Source organism: Chroicocephalus ridibundus, chromosome 3 (genome assembly GCF_963924245.1).
Source record: "Chroicocephalus ridibundus chromosome 3, bChrRid1.1, whole genome shotgun sequence".
Taxonomy (NCBI): Eukaryota; Metazoa; Chordata; class Aves; order Charadriiformes; family Laridae; genus Chroicocephalus; species Chroicocephalus ridibundus.
In genome coordinates this window covers 35,967,906-35,979,975 of record NC_086286.1, presented here as the reverse complement: position 1 = coordinate 35,979,975, position 12,070 = coordinate 35,967,906, and the positions used below count along the sequence as shown (strand labels likewise).

The 12,070-nt window shown below is 50.1% G+C and overlaps 1 protein-coding gene across 4 annotated transcripts in view; it reads right to left on the bottom strand.

Annotated features, from left to right (window-relative positions):
- Positions 1-12,070, bottom strand: part of MDGA1 (MAM domain containing glycosylphosphatidylinositol anchor 1) — a 156,150-nt gene that overhangs the window by 25,269 nt on the left and 118,811 nt on the right. For 3 of the 4 annotated variants that reach the window (XM_063328698.1, XM_063328697.1, XM_063328701.1), the window contains 3 exons: positions 12,026-12,049; positions 4,688-4,840; positions 3,357-3,491 (listed from right to left, as the gene is read on the bottom strand). In XM_063328698.1, coding sequence (XP_063184768.1) covers positions 3,357-3,491; positions 4,688-4,840; positions 12,026-12,049 — 312 coding nt within the window. The remainder of the gene's footprint in view (positions 1-3,356; positions 3,492-4,687; positions 4,841-12,025; positions 12,050-12,070) is intronic. The other variant, XM_063328699.1, reaches the window with a different exon arrangement.

Below are 12,070 nucleotides of genomic sequence, written 5' to 3'. Positions count from 1 at the left end.
AGTAAACCAGCTTTCAAGTTCTGTAGAGGGGGGGAAAAAGGTAATAAAAGGCTTATTAAAAAAATAAATAAATGTCAGGATTTTATACGGCTGCTTTTCATAGTGACAGAGCTTCGGTTTGCTTCCAGCTTCGTGGAGCTTCCACGATGGAGCTGGAGCTGCTAAGAGAGCCTTGGGCTGGGAGATGTCCTCTTGCTGGCACTGTCTGCCAACAGGAGCAATCTGATACGCTCTTGCTAAGTGCTACAGCTGGTTCAGCAGGGCTGGCGTCTGGCTTGGTAGGACTGGGCTGCCACTAGGTGAGCCAGGGCTTGGGGCCGTGTCTGCAGGCGTCAGGGGCTGCTGGCTATATGGGAAGCAAGACATGGCCCAGGGTGGTAGCCACCCCACCTTTACCTTCATATTGTCGCATATGTGACACAGGTAGGAGACCAGGGTCTGTCTCCTCATGAGACAGCAGAAGTCCGAGTGAGGAGCCCTGTATCTGAGAGGGGACGCTCTCCTCCAACCCAGGGCTAAAGAAGAAGAGCTGAAGAAACTTGCTTTGCTCTCAGGCAGGCTGCCACTTCCCCAGGGGACTCTGAGAGCACTTCAGCCACCAAGGGCATCGAGCCTGGCACCATCCGAACAAGTGACAGCCTTCTGGCAGGGTTTCACAACCTCCGCAGAAGCAAAACCAGCCAGGGAGTAAGCAACGTGCATTAGAAATGTAGATGGAGCCATTAGACCTGCTGGTGAAACAGAGCGTGTCCCAAACGCGGGTTCGTTCGTGCGTGCGCAGGGATGAGGACAGCTATGCCAGAGTGCCGCCAGCGTGGCACTAAGGAAAAAGACCAAGTAGTGTAAGAGTTAGTAAGTAGCATAGCGAGAATGACGAAAACCAGACAATTTTAGGATTACTAGGCATTCTGATTTTTCCTGGAGAGGTCTCAGTCTCACCCTGGTGCCCCAAGATGCAGAAGAGATTACAGAATATCACGACTGGCCCTGAAAGAAACTCCAGAGTAGAGAGCAGATACAAGGTACTGAATTTCAATTTGCAGACAGATATATTGTAGGTTCGCTAGATGAAGCCATGTATTCCACAGGCCAAGAGGAAAAGAACTTTTTTTCTCATTTCTTTCTCTTTCATTCTCTGACTCTTATCTAGCCAGTCTAATTTTAAAATAATTTATTCGCTCTCAGCTCAGCAGCACCCACCCTAGAAATCATCATGTGGCATTAAAGAGTCTATCCACTTTGCACAAATTTCGCAGCCCCTTTGTGCAATAAGGGGAAAATGGGGAGCAGGAAGGGGCAGCAAAGTTGAGTATGAAGGGAAAAAGCAACAGATATAAAAGGCATCTGACGCCAAGGAACAGAAAATGGCACTCAGCAGCTTTCTTAGGTCACAGTAACTCTTGGGAGTCGCTGTATCTTTTGCTCTGGGCAATTCATGGGTGGAGCAAATGAATAAAGAGTTAAAACGCTAAAAGCCAAAAGCTTGTAATGAATTGATTCCCTGGCATGTCCAGTCCACCCCATCTCCAGACAGACCACCACATGAGAGCTGTAAAACAGGGTTCTCTTCCAAAAGCAAGCAAAAGCTGACGGGCTTTTACTTTGCCCGTGAAATGAACTTGGAAATATGACGCATAGCTGTATTCCTAAAGGAAACAAAGCAAGAGAGGCCTCCTCCCTGATCATCTTCTTTCCTGGCTGGTTTCCCACCGGTCTGGGCCACCCTTCATTGCAGTCACAAAGGATGAGATCCCTTCCACAGAATCATAGAATGGTTCGGGTTGGAAGGGACCTTAAAGATCACCTAGTTCCAACCCCCCTGCCATGGGCAGGGACACCTCCCACTAGACCAGGCTGCTCAAAGCCCCATCCAGCCTGGCCTGGAACACCTCCAGGGATGGGGCATCCACAGCTTCCCTGGGCAGCCTGTTCCAGTGCCTCACCAGCCTCACAGTAAACAATTTCTTTCTAATATCTAATCTAAATCACCCCTCTTTCAGTTTAAAAACATTACCCTTGTCCTATCACTCCACTCCCTTGTAAAGAGTCCTTCCCCATCTTTCCTATAGGCCCCCTTCAGGTACTGGAAAAAGCCTCCAGGGAGAAGGCAAGGCTGACTGACCACAACTGCAGGGAACAAAAGGGAATTTGCCAGCCAGCCTTAACAGCTGGGCTCTGTCAGCTAAGCAGGACCAGCAGGTCCAGGAAAGCCTGGTGTGACCCAACACAGACAGTGCTCTGCCTGAGCGACCTGCCACCGCCAGCACGAAGACAGTGCAGAACAGCCCATCTGCAGGGGGAATACAGGGGGGTGCAAACCACCTCCGACCAGACTCTAAGGGCAGATGGAAAATATGAGCCCTCAGAGAAAAGACAGAGATGGAGACCTGCTCGGTGAACCTCAGCCCAGCCCCTACCCCCCGGCACCCACCGGGTCAGGGTTTCAGCCTCGCCCCCACTGAGAGAAGGAGATCCCAGATTTTGCAGCTTAACTGCTCTGCTGTGCCACACACGCGCCGAGATGTGATGCCAGGGCTCGGGAGCGCGTTCCCTCCCAATGACATCAACGGTGCCAAGCAGAGAGCTGTTAATTAACCCCGTTTATTGAAGGGCGGACACATTCCTGCCTGGGCCCTGATTTTTCAGTCAGGCTCCAGTCCAGCAGGTGATTAATAACCTAGCGTGCTGTGGGAAGAGTGCATCTATTATTCAAATTAATGAAATTATAATCAAGAGGTGACGAATTAGCAATTGCTCCTTGACTGGATATGGAAACTCATTAGTGTGCCAGGCGCTTCTGGGGTGCTCGCTGCACTCGGAGGCTTACGGTTAGAGGGGAGGGAGTCAGGCAGAGCAGACAGGTCCTCGGCACAGCTGAGGGAACACGCGTCCTGCCCACGCGGTGGCCCACCCTGCGGCCACCACAGAGCACTCCGGTCCCACAAAGCCCCTCCACCTCTGCCTCCTCTCCGATGGACAGACTGGTGTCCTGCTGCCTGGAGCAAGTGGTTGTGGCTGTGAGCAGGGAAAATAAGTGCACGCAGGTACAATGCTCTTTTTTGTGGAGGGTAGGGAGCCTTACGCCAGAGGGGGAGGGGGCCGGGGGGAAGGGGTGAAGACTGCGAGATACTGCCCCGAGGATGGGCTGCAACAGCCTCACAACCCTGACGTTGCTGGAGTGCGGGTAAGGGACAAGTATCCAAAAGCAACAGCCCACCCTGGCGCTTTGAGGACTGAACTAGGACTCCCACCCTCTGGAATCGCCAGACACAGGCATAGCTAGTGGAGCAGAAGCTGGAGGTCTTCCCCGACATCCCACACCAGGCTGGGGTTGTCCTTCCCTGCCGGGTACTCACCAATGTGCTTCCCGTACATGTGGTAGTAGAAGGAGACACAGTAATACTTGGCAGTGATGTTGTAGAGGGGGCTGATGAGCCGGGCTTTGTCTCCCGTCACCCGGGGCCGGGAAGCCTCAATGAACATGTAATAACCTACAGAACGAGAGGGAAAGGTGGGGAAAGGCAGTGTGCACTGCGTCTCCCTCCCTGCAAACCACGGGATGCCAGAGGCGGGGAGATCATCACTGCTCCTCTGAGAGACATGGCCTTGCTCTCCCCGTCCGCTCTGCAACCCACTGCGATCCCGGCCAGGGACACTTGCGGGATGCCTGCGGCGCCTCCCCTGCCTCGGCAGCATCTAGGGGACCCGCTGTGAGCCCATGCAGCAGAAGAGTCCCCGAGCATGCAGACACACATCCAGCCAGGTGCAGAACGAGCCTTTCTCCTGCAGCACCAGCAGCCCCAGAGCCGACTGCTCTGTGCAAGGAGAAAAACGGAAGGAGAGAAAAAACGGAGGGAGAAACCATTCCAGCCTAATTGCTCTGCCTCAAGCAGAGGAAGAGAGGATTCGGTATATCTGGCCTAAACAATATTGTTATCTAAAGAGGACAATACCAAAGTAGATGTTAACAACCCAGGGAGGAACAGATTAGCTATTTAATTTGTTGGTATCGTTTTCAATGCTCAATCAGGCTGGTGTACTGAGTGCTAATGGGAAAAGCCATTTCCTGAGCTGGCCATTGGATGTTTCCCATTTTTTCTGTGCTCAAAGATCTGTGCTTGCGTATAAATTCCCTTTCCTCGTTGGAGAAGGGAGAAAGTAATACCCAGCTAAAAGGGGAGCATGATCTCCATGCACAGCTAGCATGAGCAATACGCAACACCAGTCTCCTCCATCCGGGGTGAGGCACTAGCTGTAACCCCACAGGCAGCTCCCACCTGGTCTCTCATGCTCCTGCTTGGTGCTGAGAAGATCTATTTACCTCCCCAAGACCTTCTCTGAGGAAACAGCTGGCTAAAACCAGCAGGGCCGCTTCTAGGTGTTAGAGATGTTCTCCTACTTGTTTATCCTTTTTTGACTTCAAAATAAGCATCAAACGGGACAAGGGCATTAGGCAGCAGGCAATTAGCTGGTAACAGGAACTAATGCTCACACCGTTCCCTTAAACAAAGTCGTGGGCGTTTCAGTTGTGTGTTTAATGCCAATCAGTAACATGCAAATTAACTGCCTGCTCCCTGCACCCCGCGCGGAGGAGAAGCGTGTTGTTTGGAAAGCAAATCAGCGCTCCACCAGCCCCCAGAGCCGCAGGACTCCCGACAAGCCAAAAGAAACCCAGATGTGTGCCTACCCTCCGGCGTACCGCTGATGTCTGTGGGGGGCCCGGTGTTGACGGTGCGCTTGGGGTTCTGGGTCAGGGCGTTCTGCCGGGTCCAGTCGAAGTTGTCCATCTTGTCCTGCACGAAGCCGCAGATCTTCTCGTCCTCGAAGCGGCAGGTGTTATCTGCAGGGAAGGGAAGGGACTGGTCAGCGGCGGCTTTTCAAACCCCCTCCCCAAGGCTGCCGGGGTGCTGGCAGCAAGACGGAGGGCTCTGCAACAAGCCGGGGACAGATGGGCAGCCCCCGACCTCAAGAGGAGGCTGGAAAGGAATATGCCTGTGATTAGTATGATTATGGAAGGGCTAATCCAGGTTGATGGATGTGATGATCTGACGAAATGGAAGAAGGCTATTAGGGCTAAAGAGACAGAGAGATTCTGCTGGGAGGTCTGAGGGGGCAAACGTAGAGGAGGGGGAAAAGAGCATTGAAGGCAAACAGGCCACAAGGGCTTCTAAACCAGAACAACTTGATGGGAGAATAATTCCCCCAGGAGAGAAGAAAAAGCGCCAGCAGATGACCCCGCCTTCGGGTTATATACATTAAACTAAACTATGGCACACATGAAAAAAAATCAGCTGTGGAGAAGAGGTCAGCTCAGTGCTACAAATGTGTCATTTAGCTAGAGTACGTCCAATTTATACCAGCTAAAAGGCACATTTGATATTGCAGCTTATGCTGGTTCCCCTAACAAAATGAGTCATGTAGGTAAAAGATTTTTATGTAGGATCAACCACACGTGCAATAGGGCTCAGTTTTATTACTACCCGACCAGACAGTCACACCCTACAGCAATATTGTAAGACGGGTGAAAAATCTTGTGCATAGACATAACCCAATACGGACTTGCAGAGACTGGAAGGAATTGGACTTGAGCAGGCTGAAGATGGTCCTCCATCTCTAACCTTTGTGGTAAAAAGGTGGTTCCTGAGCCACAGAACCAAAGGCCAATAAACCGCTTTGCGCTGCTGATACAGTAGGGGAAGGATGGAGGAAACAGGCAGAAGGGAAAGCAAAAACAGGTCCAAGGCCCAATGAGAAAATTGGTTTGTGTTCTGAAAGGTCCCTGGGCAGAAACCAGAAGTGGAGAATGTGCTGAGAGTGGGATCTCAGACCTCACGAGTGGCACAGACACAGTGAGCACAGATCTTTTTATCTGCCGCCTTTATATAAGAGCAAGGAGGTGTGCTATGAAACCGAAAGATAAAGTACTTAAAACCCATGAAAGAACACATAGAGAAAGGAAAAGAAGACTCTTGCTAAGGGCTTGGGATGTGCTAGAAAGCTCATCCACAGCATGCTAGCGCAAGACTCAACTTTTTGGGGTTTACCCCCCATGCTGTTCCTATTATCATGCCCAGATGAGAAGACCAAATGCCCACTTGAACTCCCGCATTCCTGTATCTTCAGTGGTGGTTTCCTCTGGTCCCCGGGCAGGAGGCTCTCTGTCCCTAGCACGGGTGACTCTGGCAGGACATGTAGGGAAGAGCAGTGTCAGCAACCTATGGGCTGGATGCCAAGGATGGGATGGGCAAGGGCTGCTTTCTGCAATGCCAGGGCCAAAAGCTCCAGATATGGTACACTGTGATGGTAGGAGCCTCACACGCCCACCATGCACACCAAAATCTGCCTTCTTGTACCAGAGAGGAGAGACTACCCAGGAAATGAACAGCATCCCAGAGTGAAGAACTTCCCGGTTCCTACCCTGCAGCTAAGGCCCTCCTCATGGGGTCTCCAGGCCGTTGTTCCCCCTTCTTTGCCTGGCTCTCTCCAGCATCACATCAAAGCAGTGAGAAAAGAGGAGGCAGCCTCCTGCTGTGGCCTGCAGAAAGGTCTTTGCCACCACAGGTTGGGCACTGTGCTGCAAGCCAAGGGCTTGGTTCACAGACCAGGGCAGCTGTTTTTTCTCTAAGCTCAGCGGGAAACGCCGCTCCTGCGAGCTGAGCACAGCCATCGGGAGCTCGGCTGGGCTGGCCACTTAACTGCTGATTAACCCTGGCTAAGTGCTTTCCGTTCAATCCGCTCATTTCTAATTAGCATCCTAATCCAAATTAGCCACTGCTCTGTGGTGCCGAGCACAGGGGGCCACATGGCAGCTGGAGATGAAGGAGCAGGGAGGAGCGGGGAGCGGATGGTGGGGCAGATGCCTGTGAGGTCTGAGTCAGGGCAACTAGGTGGGTTGGGGGGGCCTCTTTCATCCCCAGCACAAGGAGATGGAGGCAGAAAAGGGTGAAAAAGCAGCTTCTAAAGGTTCTTCCCCAGCCCTCGTGGCTGAGAGAAGGGAGTTCATGGCTGTACCAGACACCCACTGGTCCTCAGAGGAGGGACCAGAGCCCACAAGCTTTCTGATGTTGCTGGGTTGGTCTAACACCCCTGGCTTCTCTCCATCGGACTGAAGACAAGCATTTGCATGGCTTCTGCGCACAGGTTGCCAGCTACAGTTAGAAGACACAAGTTTTCTCTTACAATGGCATTATCCTACGCAGCAGGATCCACCGTGACTGTCCTTTTGCAATCAAAGGGAGAGTTTGCACCTCTGACCCTGTTGTGCATGTGGACCTTCAGAGGAGAAAGGTGACACCTTTCTCCAGTTCAAAACTCCCTTAACAGGGAATATCAGGTGGAAAGCAGAGCTGAAAGCTGTAACACAGAGGTCAGCCAGGCAACTGATTGAGAGGGAGCAAACACAGAAACCAAAGGAGAGGCAGATTAAGGAGAAAGGCCAAGCTCAGGTGGAGATCAGAGCGACCTGTGCGAGACAAGATGACTGAGGACAGTATTCCCAGTTTAGCACCAAGGCCTGATCGTGCCAGCTGATGGACTACTGTGCCTCATTTGTAAGAAGCCCCACACACCTATGGGATGAGTCTGCTCAGAGAAGAAGACTCGAAAGCTCGAAGAGAGCTCTTTTAATGCCAAAAGAGGGCCCTGACTCCATCCTCTCCTTTCACTTGGGTGCAGCTACTTCCAGGAGGCAACACATCTGGCAGAGAACATAAAACAGAGAAGGGTCCTACGCACCGCAGATACCACAACAGGATCAGGCTTATGTGCAACACCATTTGCTGTGCGGGAGTTTGTAACGGCAGCACATCGCCTCTGCTTAGCTTGGGATCTCAAGGCACTTTGTGACAACTAATGAACAAGGCTTTTTAACATCTCTGTGAGGTAGGAATGCCTCTTTCTATATATCTCCTGCACTACGCTCGGGGAAACAGATGCACAAAAGTATAGAGAGACACGTTTAAGGTCACAGCAGGTGGTGCGAAAGCTGGAAACAGAACCCAAGTGCTCTGACTCCTGGTCCTTTGGTTTAAAACAAGCCACAGGAAGGCAACGCTCCGGCGTTTCTCCGAGCTAGAAGTGGAGGTGCCCAGAATAACTAGGAGGTGTTCAGTGTGGTTTGGGACCCCACCAATGCCTCACCTCTGGATGGTTATCAGCAAGGCTCACCAGGACAAACCTGAAAGAGCCGTCTGAAAATAAAACCTTTACATGACCTGCTGTGTCTCCGAGGCCACAGCAGTGATCTAATTGTTGACCTCGGCTGCATGAAGCAAAACTTCTTGCAGACTCACACCATCTGCCAGGGATCCTGGCTCAGCACCGCAGCGCAAAGGAAGCTTCCCGTTTAAAAATTAAACAGTGGATTTAAATATTGAACACAGAAGTTGTTCTCTGGATTGTTAGAGGCGAGGTGGAGGTGGCAGGGGAGCTGGCTCCTCAAAGGCTGGAGTTAGCGCCGTCTTCACCAAACAGATTTCCTTGGCAGGCTTTGCAGTGGCGGCAGCTCAAAGTGCAGAGATGTTTGCTCCCGGTTACAGACACCTCCCTGCCTTCCCAGGGGAGAGACCCTCTGCCATGGCTATTAGCATTTCTTGTTGCTTTGCCTTCTTGAGAAACATAATGGTGGTTTTCATTTCAAGTCCTTAGGGGGAAGCCATGCCTGGTCCTAAAATTCTGGCTGCCAGATGAATGCAAAAAATAATAATCCTATTCTAGCTGCAGACTATGGGTGAACAGCAGATGGAGCGCACTTGAATAAAATTGCCTTCGTCATTTAGTTGTGGTCTGATGACTGAAACTGGCTTGGAGCATAAGGGACCATGCTCCGAGCCTCAGCTCTGTTGCAGACCTGCTGCGTGACCCACAGGCTGGCACCTTCTCTCTGGAGATCACTTTCCCCATCTAGAAGATGAAGACAAGGAAAACCGTATTGCGACCTCAAAGTATGTTGGGATCTAAGAAACAGCATTTAACAGCCTTTTCCACGGTAAGTTTCTAAAGCATTTATAACCAGTCATGGAAGAAAGCTTCACAATACTGTAACTGGTTGGGTCATACTGGATTGCCATCTGCTTTAATATCTCCATCTGTGACAAGGAGATAATATGGCCCAGACAATTCTATTTGCCATCATGATACAAGGAATTGGTGGCAGTCACATTTTTTAACCTCTGCGTTACGTTACACGCATTCCTGAGGAATGGGCACAGATTTGAGGAATCCCACTCTGAACACCAGGCTCACGTCTCATTCCCACATCTTCAAACGAGGTCAACAAGCTCAGATTCCTCTGGACTATGAGGCGTTATCAGAGACAGGACACACAAGCACTAGAGAGTAAGCAATGAGCCAAGGTAATCTACAACAAACAGCATCTGGTACTGATCACCACCCACCGTACTCATCCATGATCCCGAAATATTTTAGAACCACAGGCAGCCAGACTGCAGATATATGAGAAACGTAGCAGTGTTGCTACTCAGGAAGGGCAAGACACACTGGCCAAGAGAAAAAAAAAAAACCACCGGCAATCTCATATGCTTCTTAATGTCCTCATCACCAAGGTTGCAAGGCTACATCTGCTGGAACCAGGGAAACCAAACCATCCACTGCTGATGAGCAGGAATAGCTTGAGGGGCAGCACCGCAGGGTTTCGTTTAGAAAGTGAAGGCTATATCCAAACAAAATTGCAGAGGAGAGGTAAGAAGGACAGAGCAGATTCCCCAGCACTGGAATTTAGTCATGACATTAAAACAATCAGTTATTCTAAGAGACCTTTAAGGTAATACCTCGAAATTAAGAAAATTCTAAGACAGTTTTTTAAAGATAAATTCTGGATTTTAGAACCAGATTAACTGATTTTTAAGAGTTACGGTCAGTCTTACTGCTAACCTCTAAATCTTTGAAATTCTCAATGTCTTCTGTTCACTTCCCCTGCTTTTACTTTGCTTTTGCATTATAACCCCAGTACCTGGCTCTGTAACCACGCCACATGCATGCCTGCCCCAATGTCATTAACATCTTATTAGGCTGGGAGAGAAAATGCATGAAGAAATAATTGTATTAAGTGACTCGCAGAGTTTGTAAATTAATCACCATTGTGCATGCCCTTGGATCAGGCTGCCAGAGGCATTAATCATCTAATCTTTGCCTTTCACTTGAGAGCTCTCAATGTTTGCTCCCAGAATTTGGCTGGGCAGCCTAGCGTGAGGATACCGTTACAATCCTGTCCAAACCCTTTTCCCTAGGGGTGGTGGTAGCAGGGGAAGTGGGAAAATAAGAGGCAGTAGCAGGGATTTCCATGTCACCGAGATGAGAGTCTGGGAACTGAGCTGTGGCCCAAGAGACAGAGCTAAGAGCCTTTGGGCTCATATTTCACTGGCAGCAGGCCTGAAAGGAAGCGGCATCTCTGAAAGCAAGTGTGGTGGGTGCAATTTTAGGCAGTCAGTCTCAAGGCATGAACTCACAGGCAAGACCCTGATGACTGGCCCAGAAGTCCCAATATCCAGCACAGGCTGAGTAACTCGTACCAAGGAGAAACCCTAAGTGTTGGGTTTACTGCATGAAAGTACAAGCGTGGCTGAGTTATTCTCTGCCATAGGCAAATTTCACGCAGTCGTTCTGGTCTCAATCAAGCTGCCAAAGCAATCCCAGGCGAGCACTATGAAGGCTCAGCTTACGAAGATCCCAAGAGATTGATACAATTAGGACCGAAGTTGCTCTGGCGTTATCAGTGATTTATGTAGTGTAAAAGAGCAAGTGGCAAAAGGCCAGATTATGTCACGTCCTCCTGCGGGCTGGCATGCTTGCCTCATCCAGCGAGTACTGAGGGACACATTCTGGAGTGGGTCCCTGGCAAATACGCTCAGTGTTTCCCAGCAAGTCTTCTATGGAGAATGCTTAAAGAGGATCAGAAAGTGGGGACAAGCAAAGCAAAGGGAATGAGGAATGACAGCCACAAAATCCCTCTGACTGTAAGAAGCTCCTGCTCTCAGGCAAAGCATGGTTCATCAAACCATCCTCAGACTGTGACCTTCCAAGGGTGAATGTCTCATGGCTGCCTTTACAAGATAACCCCATACCCTGATTCCTGGCTTCTCCTTCCCACTGCTACACTGCAGTGCAGCAGTAGCACTTGCCTACACATACCCAGAGTAACAAATCAAAAGACTGAATGCTGACTCAGCAGCTGGAAATAGGGAGAAAAAAACAGCTACATGGAACCACCTGCTCCTCATGGACCACCAGCAAGTAGTCTGCCCGTCTCTGCCCAAGAGCGTTGCCTGGGCTTATATCCAACAATTGAAGCAAAGGGACTTTGTTTCATCCCCTGAAGATCACTCCACCATTACTTACAGCATGCTAGAAATCCTCTTTTATGCTCGATGGGCACCATCATGTTCTTCTTAAAGACCATCGTTCTGAAACATTGTGTATTCTGCTCTCAAAATCAATGGGAACTCTGGGTGCTCAATAAAGATGGGCCTGCATCTTGGTAGGAATGACGACAAATTAAATAAGCAAGTAAGCAGTGATGACACTGGATGGAAAGAAGAAAGGGACTGTGCTCAAGGAGTCTGCAAGAACAACCAGATCTGAGCTGGATAATGCTCTATACCACCCTGCAGAGATGTCAAGTGGTATCTTTCCTGGTCAGAAGAGGATGGGGGGCATGCATTCCTCAAACACGGATATTTTGGGGAACATATAATAACTTGATCACTGGACGCAGACTGACAGTGTTAGGGGGAGGGTGGGTTCAGGATCACAGCCCATCCAGCCACGGCGACAGCAGGTGTGAGTGGGAGGCATATCTCTGGTGTATATCTCCTCACAATAATTCAAGGTCCAACAAATAGCATGCTTACTGGAAGCAGCAGTGTAAGCAATTTCATCCTCTTCTGGGGAAAAAGATTTGGCAAAGCCAGCTGTGTATATTCCAGCTGTTTGGCTTTCCTGATCTGCTGGAGCACTTCACTAACAGGCATTACATTCAAAACATAAATACAAAGGTCTTGTTGCTTACCTGTTGGGTTGGGATAGTTGATTGCTGGAAGAGGAAACAGAAAAA